Consider the following 14009-nt stretch of genomic DNA (forward strand, 5'->3'; position numbering starts at 1 on the left):
CCACAACTACTGAGCCCATGTGCCACAACTACTGAAGCCCGCGCACCTAGAGCCCGTGCCCTGCCGCAAGAGAAGCCACCGCAATGAGAAGCCCACGCACTGCAACACCCACGCACCGCAACCAAGAGTAGCCCCCGCTCACTGCAACTAGGGAAAGCCCGTGTGCAGCAACGAAGACCCAACGCAGCCAAAAATAAAATAAATTTATAAAAAAATAAATTAAAAAAAATAAATCAAAAGGCTTCCTGGGCCAGGCACAGAGCTGTTTTCTTAGTCTCTGCACCCATAGGTGTATCACAGGCCAGGGATGCACCTCTCTTGGGGCAAAACTCTTCTAGTCATTTGTAGGTTGAATTAGCGACTAGTCTTTGATGGGGCAAGATTCTTTTCTACTACCCCAGGGAACTGCCGCCAACCCCTAGCAAGTCTCCCAAGCTGAACGGTGGGCACTAGCTCCAGATGCCCACAGTGGTCAGAGTGCAGGGATGCGCCTGGACCAGGGAGACTCTGAGGGAAGACAGAAATCCTTTGTTCCTAAATAATGAATCTTCTTTAAACAGTAATAGCTCTCTTCTTCGGCGCTGCCTACAGAGCGGGCAGCATCTCCTACCCGGGATCATGGCTACCCTCAGACCACTCGTGAAGCCCAAGATGGTCAAAACCTGATGAACCAAGAAGTTCATCCGGCACCAGTCAGACTGATATGTCAGAATGAAGCGGAACTGGTGGAAGCCCAGAGGCATTGACAACAGGGTGCGCAGGAGATTCAAGGGCCAAAGGTTGATGCCCAACATCAGTTATGGAAGCAACAAGGAAACAAAGCACATGCTGCCAGTGGCTTCCGGAAGTTCCTGGTCCACAGTGTCAAGGAGCTTGAAGTGCTGCTGACGTGCAACAAATCTTTCTGTGCTGAGACTGCTCACAACCTCTCCTCCGAGAACTGCGAAGCCGTTTTGGAGAGAGCAGCCCAGCTGGCCACCAGTCACCAATCCCAACGCCAGGCTGCACAGTGAAGAAAATGAATAGACAGCTCGTGTGCACATTGTGTTTGTGTTAATAAAACCATGAAACTTGGCCCCCCCCCCAAAAAAAGGCACACCAGTAGTAAAAAGCAGCTAAGGCATCTAGCGCTAATTGCCAGGCACTCTTCTAAGCACTCGCCCTACTTTACAGACAAAACTAAGGAAACAGAGAGGTTACTGTCCGAGGTCACACAGCTCTGAGCAGGGGGCAGAGCGAGGACTGAAAGCGAGCCCAGGCTGTGCTCTTAAGGACAAATTAGAGCTGCCCCTAGTCCCTCCAAGGCAGTCTTTTCAATTCTGGTAAGTGTATTGTCTTAAGTTTTATACAAAGAAATCCAGGTCAAACAGGCTGTCACCTGACCCAGAGTTAGTTGGGGGCGGGGTGAGGGTGGTCAGTTCTCTGGGTTTTGAGGGGAACGAGAGTCTGGTGTTGAGATCTGTGCAGTTAGTTGGGACAGTGGCCCAGGAAAGAATGACTAAGGCCGAGAGCAAAGCCCCTCTCTCTCCTGTGCCAGCCTCTCCCAGGGAGGGAAGTGTCTTTTGGAAGTGGGGTCCCCAGAAGGCGGTGTCTGAAGGTGGCATGGCTGTGCCCACAAGTCTCCTGTGTTTGCCTCCCTGCCCACCTCTTGACCCTGTGAGTTTCTCAGGCAAGCTCTCCCCAAATGGTGGCCAGATGGTCCCCAGCAGCTGCTGGATTCCTCACTGCCCTCCAGCCCTCTAGCCCAGAGGTCAGCGCTTCTCCTGACCAGTGTCTTGGGGTTTACTCTTCTTGGACCAGCCTGGGCCACATGCCACCCCGACAACAACCAGTGTGGCTGCAAAGAGCATGCAGATGAGCTCGGCCCGGGCAACCCCTTGCCCTTGGAAACAGGTCGGTGTGGCAGCCCTGCCTGCACTGCATGGCCTGAGGTGGGGAACATCAAGGCGCTGTGATGGGCCTGGCAGAGACGGGTCAGGGCAGGAAGAGACACGGACACCCGCATTTACCCAGAGCAGCCTTGCTGGAGGAGACCCTCTTAAAAGTGAAAGCATTTGCATTCTACAGCAACACTGTTTAACGTGCTGCTGTGAAGTTAAACACAGTGGGGGTGGTCTGGGCACTTACAAAAACAGCCATGCTTTTCAATAGTGCATTGAAATAGTGCATTCATGGGATGGCAGGTCTGGAGCAAAGACCTGGATTTCCACTGCGGCTCCACTAAAAGTAAGTCCCTGGGCTGGACTTGTTTCCATCCTCACAGAAGGGGAGCCTCACCTCCACCCTCCATGCCTCACAGGCGTCTCAGGAGAAATATGAATGTGAAAGTGCTTAGCGCTGTTGCAGGAATGTTCAATCCTGAGCAAAATCCCTCAGGAACTGGGGCAAAGTGAGTATGGCCAGAAGTCAGTACGACAGACGACAAGTGCAGGGGCCTCTGGGGCCTTGGAGGACGGGGTGTCACAGGCAGCGCCGGGTGGGAGGGGAGACCAGAGGGCCACAGAGGGCAGGCTCCTGGGCTCGGGGGACTGACAATCACAGCTGAGAAAACACATACTTCACAGACTTGATACTTCTGCATCAGGAAACGGCACGAATGATCAGGTCTAAATAGAACAGAGAAGCACTGACCAGCAGAGAGGCCTGCGAGCACAGCGGGCGGGCGTGGAGCCGCACATCCCCGGGGCAGGACAGCTGTGGACAGAGGCATATTCCCGGCAGGCAGGGGACAGTCGGGCCGGCAAGAGATTGAGTGCTACCTCAGGGGACCACCCATTTCAGAGGCCCTGTAATTAGGAGACACACAAAAGATGGCGACATAGTACATGGAGAGAGCTGAAAAGGGTGAAAAGACCCGACTGCTACTATGTATAAAATAGATAACCAACAAGGACCTACTGTATAGCAAAGGGAACTATACTCAGTATTTTGTAATAATCTATACAGGAAAAGAATCTGAAAAAGGATATATATATATCTTGTGCTGTATACTGAAACTTACATGATATTGTAAATCAACTATACTTCAATAAAAACAAAAGACTTTGAAAAAAAATAAAAACAAATAAAAGACCCAACTGGGCGTGTCTGCACTCGGTCTCCGCAACAGTTCAGAGAACAGGCTGTGCTTACCTGCCCAGGCCAACCCTAATCAGAAGGCTCTTCATGGAAAAGACATCCAAGAAACCCATTCAGACTGTAAGGAGGAAATGCACCAGTGGCTGCTGTTCGCATCTGCAGTTTCAACACGGAAGGTAACCACTAGTTGGGGTTCCTCTTGTAAAGCTGCCACAGAGGTCTGGGGCTCCCCGAATCTGGCTGATGCTTGGGGTCTGCTAGGGAAGCACCTTCCTTAGGAGGCCTCGTTAACAAACTTCCTTGGATGGATTTGGGGACAGTCTGTCTTTAAAACAGCTGCTTCTGAGGGATCCAGATGATAGTCAAGTTACTACAGGAGATTTTCAAGGAGCCCTTGTGCTACTTTTAAACCCTAATGTGTGTTTCTTGTATTTACTTGCTACGCACATATAAACGTCACACTATTCTTTTCCAACTAATACGGATTTTAAATTCTGCTCGCTACACCAGATAAACTTCTTGTCCATTGGAGTTATTTAAGGATCTGATAGAATCTTCTACAATCCTTTCTCTCAGAGCATTTATAAAATGCAAATATCAAATTTAAAAAAAAGGGGGGGGGAATCCCCTGGCGGTCCAGGTTAAGACTCCACATTTTCACTGCTGAGGGCGCGGGTTCGATCCCTGGTTGGGGAACTAAGACCTCACAAGACGCGCGGCTCAGCCATAATAATAAAAAATAAAATGAAAGGCAAGTATCCTGAAGACTGTGTCTGCAGGTGTGATTATTGCCATCCTTCTGGGTGGCTCCAGACTTAAAGCCATTTAAAGCCAGTTCCAACATGTCTCCTCAGAAGAGGCTCCCCAGACCTGCTGAGCGCTGGCTGAGGGCTGTGGACTGAAGGTGTGAGCAACGTGTGGACCAGCCTACTCTGGCCAGAGGCCATCACCTCCTGGAAGGGCAGCGAAAACAGTCACCACACACACAGCCTACCAGCAGCAGTTTCAGCCTTGCTGTAGTTGCTGGGCTGTTAAGTTCCACGAGGGCAGGGATCTTGTTTTCATCCCCAGTGTATGCCAGGCTCCTGGCCTGGCACACACAGGGGGATCAATTAAAAAAGAAATTTTTTTTTAAATGAATGAGTCCATTCCTTCTCACTAAGCGATAGCAACTTTGCAGAGTTTTCTTTGTTGATGAGGTGGGTTCCCTTCATCTCCAAGCTGGTGGCCCCCAGAAGCTGACCTTCTGTTCAGCTGGGACAAAAGGTAATGCTGGCGAGGACACTGTTAAAGGTCAGGCTGGGACCACGCTGTCCTCAGGAAGCTGGAACCATGGCTGCAGGCTCTTGTCCTCGCCCAGGGCCTCAGAAAAGCAGCACAGGACATGGAAATGCCCCATCTGCAGCCAGGTCCTGCCTGCTGTGCAGGCCACGGATCCCAGACGTGAGGCTCACGATCCAGAAGCCAGGGGCTCACGACACAGGGCACCCCTCCCCCTCGACCTCTGTGAAGACTAGTTCACAGCGGAGCAATACGTATCCTAGGCCTTTCTTCTCTCCGTTCTCATTTCCTCCCTCCTCTGCCCTGGCTCTGAATCCCAGGTGCTGCACTGACCAGGATGGTGCACGACAGCCTCGTGGGCAAAGGTGATCCTCAGAGGAGCAGCACACAGGAGCTCGTCAGGAAGGCAGACTCTCAGGCCCCACCCTAGACGTGGCTGCATCAGAAAATGCATTTTAAACAGGGTTCCTTGAATGAATCCCATGCACCCGAGACTTGAGAAGGACTGGGTTGGAGCATACGATCTTCACGGAGAAAACGACCACCTTAGCTTTCTATCTGCTGCTGAAACAAATGACCACAAATGTAGTGGCTTCAGATGATACTCATTGATTCTCTCCATGGTTGTGGTCAGCCGTCTTGGTGGGCTGGGCTGGGCTCTCCTCCGGAGGCTCAGGGAAGACTGGGCTTCCAGAATTCAGTTGCTTCTCCTGTTTCCACACGGCCCCCTTCATTATCAGAAGAGCAACTGGGTGTCTTCTCACGCTTCGGACCCGACTTCTGCTTCAGGCTCCCATGATTACACTGAGCGCTCTGGATGATCCAGGATATTCTCCCCATTTTAAGGTCAACTGACTAGTAACCTTAATTTCATCTGCCAAGTCCCTATTGCCACGGGATGCAACATAAGCACAGGTGTGACACCAGAAGGCAGAGGTCATGGGGGCCCCAATTCTGCTTACCACAGTGATTTCATCAGCAGTAGGTCCAAACCCGGATGAATGGTCTCAGAAGGGCACCCCAAGCGCTCTGAATGCTCGGTCATCTCTGTTGGCGTCTCTCCCTGCCACGCCTCATTTGGTTCTTCCTGCTTGACCCTTAGTTTCACTCCAGTTACCACTGCCCGCCCCCTACCCTGCCATACAGTCTCAACACATCTCAACTCCCTCCCACCCAAGAGAGCTCTTATCTGAGGGTGCACATAATTCTGCAGGAAGTCCATCCTTTCCACGCCATCTCAGCTCTTCTCAGCCACCCAGAGGGAAGACCACAAGGAACAAGGCTAATGCCAAAACAAGATGGCGCCCACGCCTGCCACTTCATGTCACCCCTCGCTCTCCCTCGGCTCTGGCATTAGAGACCTGGGGCTCTGACCTGCAGAACAGAAGGGGCGCTGGACACGTGAGTGTCAGCAGCAGGGTCTCTGGGAGCTCAGCACCACCCCAAGGTCACCTGAGCCAGCAGCCCTGCATACTCTCCAATTCCAGACAGACTCATACTTGAGTGGATAGAGTGGTCCTGTCTTCAAGCAAATCCAGAACTAGCGCTAGCCTGTCACTAGCTGGTTGGTCACCAGTCAAATCCAGTTTATTCTCATGAAGGCCCTTCTGAGTTATCCCAAGGCCGCACAAATAATCTGGAAAGAGAGGGTCAGGAGACATTCTCCGCTTTGGTTTTCATACTTAAATATCAGCCCTTCCCAGTGTTGACTCCCTAGTGAATTCTGTTTCTAAAAAGCAAGCCCATCCTCAATGGACAAATCCTGCCATCCGTGACAAGGGCTAAAGGCTGTTCCATGCTCCTGAGAGCAAATCCAGAAACCATTCCCGAAAAGTTCTGAAGGACTTATTTGAAGGACAAGTCACTGGAATGTGAGGAAACTGGTTTGTTCAAAAAGCAGACACACTGATCTCTGTGTGACCTCCAGTATGAAGGAAGCCCTCCTGGGAACAGATTCTCCCTCCCTGGAGTACCAGTCAGCCGCAGGCCGGTCTCGGGGAGGCGCACACGAAGACGCACGGCTCAAAACACAGCTCCTTCTGTGCGGGAACCAATGGAGCTAAAAAACTCCGAAACCAATGTAGCAAATTCTGTTGAGCCTTCTTTAAACTCCAACTTGACAAATTTATTAAAGCAAGAAAAGCCAAGGGAAATTAAAAATCCCACGTGGATGACAGTTTCAAATTCACCCATTTGTGACCCCCGCCCTCATACAAACCTGCTGCACAAGGCCACAGGCAGCCAGGAAGGACTTTTCAACTCCTTCTCTACCACACCCCTCCCAGTGATAAACAACCCGCCAACGCAGCAGCGACACTGTACTTACCGTTTCCAGTTACCAGGAAGGAAACACTCCCGAAAAATCTGCAACCTCGAAAGGAGGGGGAGCCTTTGGAAACTCACATTTATAAACATCTACAGCATGTTGGCGTGGCATATATATTCTCTCATTTAATCCTCACAGCCCTGAAGGGTGGCAACACCCTCATTGTACAGTTAAAATGAGAACCGCAGCTCAGAAGGGTAAGTACCCTGCCTGAGATTTCCAAACAATCAAATGCAAATCAGGATTTAATGCCAATTTTCCCTCCCTCTCCTTCCACAATGAATGATCGGGGATTTCATGTGAATTTCTCTCTTCCAACAGACTCTACACAGAATCTGGGAAGTCCTCCTCACAGCTGTACCTTCAGTGATAGGCAGTCCTACTGGATTTCGTGAAGAGCACAGACCAGCCTTTCTTATCTCACTGCTGCACGTGGCGGGGAAGCTACCACTAAGAAAGGACAACGGGGCTTAAGTTATAGGACGAACTACACACGTTCGAGGTAGGGAGAGTTCATCTTGTACAGAAAACCCTACTAAGACACTATAATACAGTCTAAGTCTGAGTCTGTATGTCCAAATTGGGATTGAACTATACTGTAATTTGTTCCCTCCCACCCACGGAAGTGATCAAAGGGAAATAGAGTTCATTTGTATAAAAAAATTCCAAGTATAAAACAGCTTGGAGATCTACGGAAACTGACACATAATTTTCTTTGAGCTAGATATGTAACATACCTGTTGAATTTTAAGTATCAGCTAAAGTCAACTGACAGTTGAATCTTCTCCATCCAGTAATCAAACTAGTGCCAGACTCAACCGCTTGAGGATGCAAAGCTGATTGTCTTTAGTCCTTTGTCCCCTTGCTATTCAAACTGTGGTCTGTGAATAGCAGGCTAGGCATCACTTAGGAGGCTGCTGAGTGTACAGAATCTCTCCTATGGAATCAGAATCTGCCTGTTAACAAGATGCCCAGTGAAGCTCTGAGGAAAACCTGAAATGTAGCAGAAATGCAGACTCAAAGCACGTCCAGGGCTCCCTTCATTCCTAGTCACCCTTTGCATACAGACCCAGCCCCTTCCCATAATGACTGTCTCGGGGGACCTTTGGAATATCCCAGGCCCCCCACCTCCCTCACATGTACCTGCCATCATCTCAGAGCCTGTTCCCTCCTAGTTTAAGATCTTCAAGAGACCACGTCTCTTCATCTCTTTATCCTCAGAGTCTGGCAACTCATTACCTGGCCCACAGCAGGCTTGGGATAAAGTTGCTAAACTCCCCTAATTTCAACACAAAAGAGAGCCAGGAAGAGTTGGGTAGGTCAACTAAGGTCACAGGCAGTCAGGGGCCAAGCCACGACCAACCTTCTGAACCAAGGAGGCACAAATGGGACTCATGTCTATGTCCCTTTTTTCTTTCTTTCCAAAACCCACTCACCCATTTTGGAGATCTCAATTCTTGTCACATGTTCTGAGAACTACTTTGCCTAAGCTCATTAAAACAAAAATTCCACCCACACTATACTTCAAAAGATACAAAATTAATTGAATACTTAATTTAATGATATGGATTTCACATGAACCAAAGTTGACAGCTGCTGAGGACCTGTTCACACTTGGCCAACTAAAATGGTGTCCTGGTTGCAGCCCATGACACTGCTCTGCCATCACAGCATCTTTTCTCCTTGTTTTATACTCTTAAGAGATAGGGTAGGTTTGCTTTATTAACAACTCCAAGAACCATTTTCTTCAGTTGCAAAGGAGGCTTCTAAAATGAAAATCTGTTATCACTAAGATCTTAGTGACAGAGTAAACCTCCCAATGGGGCTGAGTGACAACTACCCAAGCGTTCAGGCTGCTCCTGGGCCACCAAGGCCCATCTGGCCAGTCAAGGCCACCCAGAGCACTCATGTTTCCTCCAGACAGCCATTCCGGAGCCAGCTGGGTTGGGTCCCACTCGTCCTGGCTTGCACCAACACAAAGAAAACCTCAAGAATATCAGCCCTGCCTTTTTTTAAGGAGAAAAGTAACAATTTTTAAAAATGGGCTTTAAAAAAACCACAGATCATGTGGGGAGCACACCTTTCTCAACAGAGGAGAAAGTAGCTCACATTATGACAAAGAATCATACCAAACACCTCAGACTGAAGGAGGAAATATTTCATGACACTAATCAGACAATGCTGAAATAAAACTGTTTGGTTGGAAGCTTTGAATAAGTTCCAAGTTTTTATATTTCACAATTTGTAGAGTCCACAGTCTGCTAAATAAAAGCAGTAGTAAGATTTCACAAACTATTATACAATTTAAATATTATGAATTTAACTCCATAAAAATTTAGGTGCACATATTCTTACTGGCTAACCTAAAAATGCAGTTTTTATCTATGGTCTAAAATACTTTAATCTTAATACTTTAAAAGATTTAGTTCCAGCACTGAAAATAATCCCATCACTCTTTTTGTTTGTTTTTACATGTTTTACAACAAAAAGGTTGTGCTCCTAGTCAAAAAGATCCACAGACTAATTCAGCATGTAAAAAATAATTTTACAAAACATCCAAGACAACCTTTCAAATCCACTTTTATTTTCCTTTTTCCTGCTCACATACAGAACTTCTCCACACACTGCATTTCTTGCAGCTATAAAGTCATTTGACGTTGGTCAGGTACCATTTTATCCCCTAAAACTTTGCTGATATCAAAATATGACAGTTAACCAGTGTTAAATCTATAAAATATTTACATAGCACAGCACATTAAGCTTTAGACACTTGGCAATTACACCACATAAAAATTGGACAAACCCCCATCCTACATGTTCAGAATCAGCTGTTCACAGTCCCTATCTGGTGACTGTACATCGTTCAAAAGGCAGCAGAGGCAACAGGCAGTTACTTTGAAGGATACCGAACACTATGGTGTGGAAGCACATTATGATGCTACCCCAGTGTCATGTACCACTCCACCTTTCTCCAAGGCGGTCTCATAATTCTGGAATGGCAGGTCCAGCTGATACAAAATGAAGACAGACAACACAACGTTTACTCTGTGGAGATATCTTAACTCCTACTATGGACGCATGGTGATTTTGAATACAACTCGTCCTAAAAACTTGTCACGATCATCCTGGTTTTTTAGGTTGGGTGATCCATCAATCTTGCACTCAACTGTGACTTCGTTTATGTCATTTCTATTATCAAAGGTGAGCTGGACGGCAACTAATGGCTGTAGATAGCTCCCCTGGCAAATAAAGGAAAATACATTAATTCAAATTCTGCAATAACTTTACACTTTATCAGGAGTTTGTTTATTCTGTAAAATTAAAAAAGCAAGATTTTAATTTAATAATTAGGTCTATTATTTTTTTAATCCTCTACCTTTTTTTCCCCTTAGCTGGATATTCATTTATTTTCACTTTAATTTTTATTGATAAAAGTGTTTATGACTATGAATTTTCCTCTAAGCACTGCTTTAAGTGTATTCCATAGGTTGTGATTATGTTGTGCTTCATTGTTTTTTAGATATTCTATAATCTTGGTTTGAGTTTCCCCCTTTCCCCAAGAGTTGATTAGAGAGTTCCCACCTCCTCCCTCTTTTGGAAGGGCCCTTTTATTTCAATAATTTCTAGTTTTCCTGCATTGTGATCAGGAAGTATTGTAATATATTTCTATTTTATGAAACTTGAGCATGCATTTTTTATGATAAAGTGTTGTGACTGTTCTGGGTGTCTGAGAAGGATATGTATTGTATCTATCTACATATTAGTATGTTTGATAAACATGCAGAAGATCTACCTCACTGATTATGTTACTTAGGTTTCTAACATCCTTACTTATGGTTGCTGTGTGACTTGGTACAAAAATATACTCAAAATTGTTTTGCCATCACTGTGGTTTCTAAATACAATTCTTCACTAAAAGGAACTAGGGGCTGATTCCAGGGCTGAGGCAGGGAAAGTACAAGAAGAACCTGGAACATCTTGTGGTACCAGAAAGTAAGGAAGTGCTATAGGAATCAAGGGAACATGTCTAAAGGACACAGGAGCCAGAGCCAGCCTGAAGGTCTCCCACCAGCCAAATCTGGGACAACATTAGCACCAAAATAAATGATTATAACATATAACCCCTGAATTAAATAAGAATCCGTGAGAATATACTGATATAAATAAATAAACAGTGGAGAAGGAAAAGCTCTTCCTTACAGTGGAATGCCAACTAGTAAATGGAAAAAGAAAAGATGAAATTAGAAAAAACATTTGAGAACAATTCTATTAGTAACTGATTGTGGAAAGAATTGACAGATGCTAAAGTTATAGGAGAAATAATTTTATAAATTCTCCAAGTATTCTCCCCACATGATACTTACAAAGAAAAAAAAAAGTATAACTTTACATTAGGGAAACCTGGCTGACACCACCCTAACAAGGATAACATCACCATTAATGGGACTCAACACCACGTCCCTCCTGATATGCTATTCTGAAAAGGACATAACATTTCTTCTGAGGCATTCCTGCCAAAAATGTACAACCTACATTTAATCATGAAAAACATCAGATAAACTCAAACTGAGGAACATAAACCAACAAAGTAAGCCAAAAAAGGCCTGTACTCATTTCTGAAGAGCTCAAGGGCATGAAACAGACAGATGGAGGAACTGTTCCAGGTTATAGGTGAATAACAGTGTAACATGCTAGACCAGGAAAAAAAATTTTTTCTTTTTTGCAATAAAGGACATTATTGGAACAACTGGTGACATTTCAACAAGATCTGTAGATTAGATAATAGTACAGTATCAATGCTAATGGTTATATATGATAATGTCCTTATTTTTAGGAAATTTAATGTAAAGAGCATTTAGTGTAAAGAGGCACCATGTTTATCACTGAGTGCCAATGATGGTTCAGGGGGAAAAATTATATATATATATTTCACATACATATATATACATATACATACATATATGTGTGTGTATATATATATATATGGAGACTAATAAGACAAATGGGAGATCTGTGTAAAGGGTCTATAGGAACCCTTTGTACTATTCTAGCCACTTTATGTTTAAAATCATTTCAAAATAAAAAGTTTACTAGTATACATACAAAATGCTATTTATATACATATACTTAAAGAAAAACTATGGAAGAAATTACGCTACAATAATAGTTATCTCTGGATAATGACTTCTTTACTACTTCTCTATATTCTTTAAATAAGCACACCCTAAGAAATGAAAGAGGAAACTGTATTTTGAAACTAATCATCCTTTAACTTAGCTGCTTCGGTTTTGTGTTTGTAGTTAAGATCTGGAGTCTCCATTTGCCATCACCATTTGTATTTAAAAACCAGAATAGATGATGCACATGTTACATACGGCATACGTCTACCTAATCCAGACAACTGGCATTTTAATACAGACTACCAATTTTCCAAGAGTCACTACCACTTAAGAACTTCTAAATACTTACATGCAGTTTTTTCCCATAATATGGAAAATATTTTAAATCTATCATTCCATTGGAAGGATAAGTTGATAGCAATGCTGTATTTTCACCCTAAAGTTGAAAACAAAACAAACCCTTTTTAGGTCACAAAAAATAGCTTTTAAAAATGTATTTTTATTAAAGCAGTATCAGTTACGGAGAGTATGAAGAAACTACAATGTTGCGCCAACTGCATTCACCACAAGTGTATTTTTGAAAAGAGACTTACTCATGTTGATTTAAACCGTTTGACACAAACTATCCTGATTTCCTAATATATCTTATATACTTTTCCATGACAGTCCCTTTAACTTACAGCCAGATCTACTCATGCAATGTCTGTAAAATCTTATCTGCCTTCCAACTACCAAATGCCAGTTCTCCAGCCACTGACAGCAGGAATGCACAAGTAGGTCTGGGACCAATGAATTCTAAAATGAATAAAATATTGTGCTTCCAGACTGGAAAGCAATAGCTGCCACACCTAGAAGGTACCACTCAGGCCTGGGAGGCAGCAGGTCCAAAAGTTTCACATGATTAACAACCATGATAACTGTAACCAGAGGTGGAAACTATGATGCAGCTGACACACTGTTGGGGAAAATTTAAAGTACTCCAAGGAATACCCTTCTTAACTAATTTAAATACCACATTTCCCTTGAATAATTTTTACGGGCACATGTAAATCAGTTAGAGGTATTATATGTCTACTGCAATTATATTCCACGTATTAAAAAAGCTGATACAGGAACTTCCCTGGCGGTCCAGTGGTTAAGCCTCTGCGCTTCCACTGCAGGGGGCATGGATTCCATCCCTGGTCAGGGAACTAAGATCTGGGATGCCGCTAGGCACAGCCAAAAAATAAATTTAAACAAACAAACAAGCAAACAAAAAACTGATACAACAAAAAAGAAACAGACTTTCAGATATAGAAAACAAATTAGTAGTTACCTTTGGGGAGAGGGAAGGGGAGAGGGGCAATATAGGGGTAGGGGATTAAAAGGTACAAACTACCATGTATAAGATAAATAAGCTGGGCTTCCCTGGTGGCACAGTGGTTGGGAATCCACCTGTCAATGCAGGGGACACGGGTTTGAGCCCTGGTCCGGGAAGATCCCACATGCCGCGGAACAACTAAGTCCGTGCGCCACAACTACTGAGCCTGCGCTCTAGAGCCCGCGAGCCACAACTACTGAGCCCGCGTGCCACAACTACTGAAGCCCACGCGCCTACAGCCTGTGCTCCACAACAAGAGAAGCTACCGCAATGAGAAACCCGCTCACCGCAACAAAGAGTAGCCCCCACTCACCGCAACCAGAGAAAGCCCGCATGTGGCAACGAAGACCCAAGGTAGCCAAAAACAATAAATAAATAAAATAAATTTATAAAAAAATAAAAATAGAAAAGCTACAAGGATAAACTGTACAGCACAGGGAATATAGCCAATATTTTATAATAACTATACATGAAGTATAATATTTAACAATTGTGAATCACTGTGTTGCACACCTGAAACTTATGTAATATTATAAATCAACCATACCTCAAAAAAAAACTGATATACAAGATAATGATACAAATCTAGTATTCTTCTTGAAAAATAAGCAATTTATGAAAATTCTCATGTAACACATTCTGAGTAGACCCAATATTAATGACTGTCACTTTTACACATACTGAGTAGATGACAGACAACAATGATTAAAATCAGTGGCAACTTCACAAGGCACTAATTAAAACGTTACTAAATGTTTGCATTCTAGATTTGAATAAACGAATTTCTACTTTTGAAAGCATACATGAAACACTATAGCAAAACTAAGAATCTTCTCTAAGGGAA

General features: G+C 44.5%; 1 protein-coding gene and 1 pseudogene across 2 annotated transcripts in view; one reads left to right on the plus strand and one right to left on the minus strand.

The window, feature by feature from the left end:
• Positions 1-387: 387 nt before the first annotated feature.
• LOC137224755 (large ribosomal subunit protein eL32-like) lies at positions 388-1077 on the plus strand (annotated as a pseudogene).
• An 8171-nt stretch (positions 1078-9248) lies between these two features.
• Positions 9249-14009, minus strand: part of ATP1B3 (ATPase Na+/K+ transporting subunit beta 3) — a 41542-nt gene continuing 36781 nt past the window's right edge. For both annotated transcript variants that reach the window (XM_067737634.1, XM_067737633.1), the window contains 2 exons: positions 12155-12241; positions 9249-9924 (listed from right to left, as the gene is read on the minus strand). In XM_067737634.1, coding sequence (XP_067593735.1) covers positions 9754-9924; positions 12155-12241 — 258 coding nt within the window. In that variant the 3' untranslated portion in view covers positions 9249-9753. The remainder of the gene's footprint in view (positions 9925-12154; positions 12242-14009) is intronic.

Source organism: Pseudorca crassidens, chromosome 5, assembly GCF_039906515.1.
Source record: "Pseudorca crassidens isolate mPseCra1 chromosome 5, mPseCra1.hap1, whole genome shotgun sequence".
Taxonomy (NCBI): Eukaryota; Metazoa; Chordata; class Mammalia; order Artiodactyla; family Delphinidae; genus Pseudorca; species Pseudorca crassidens.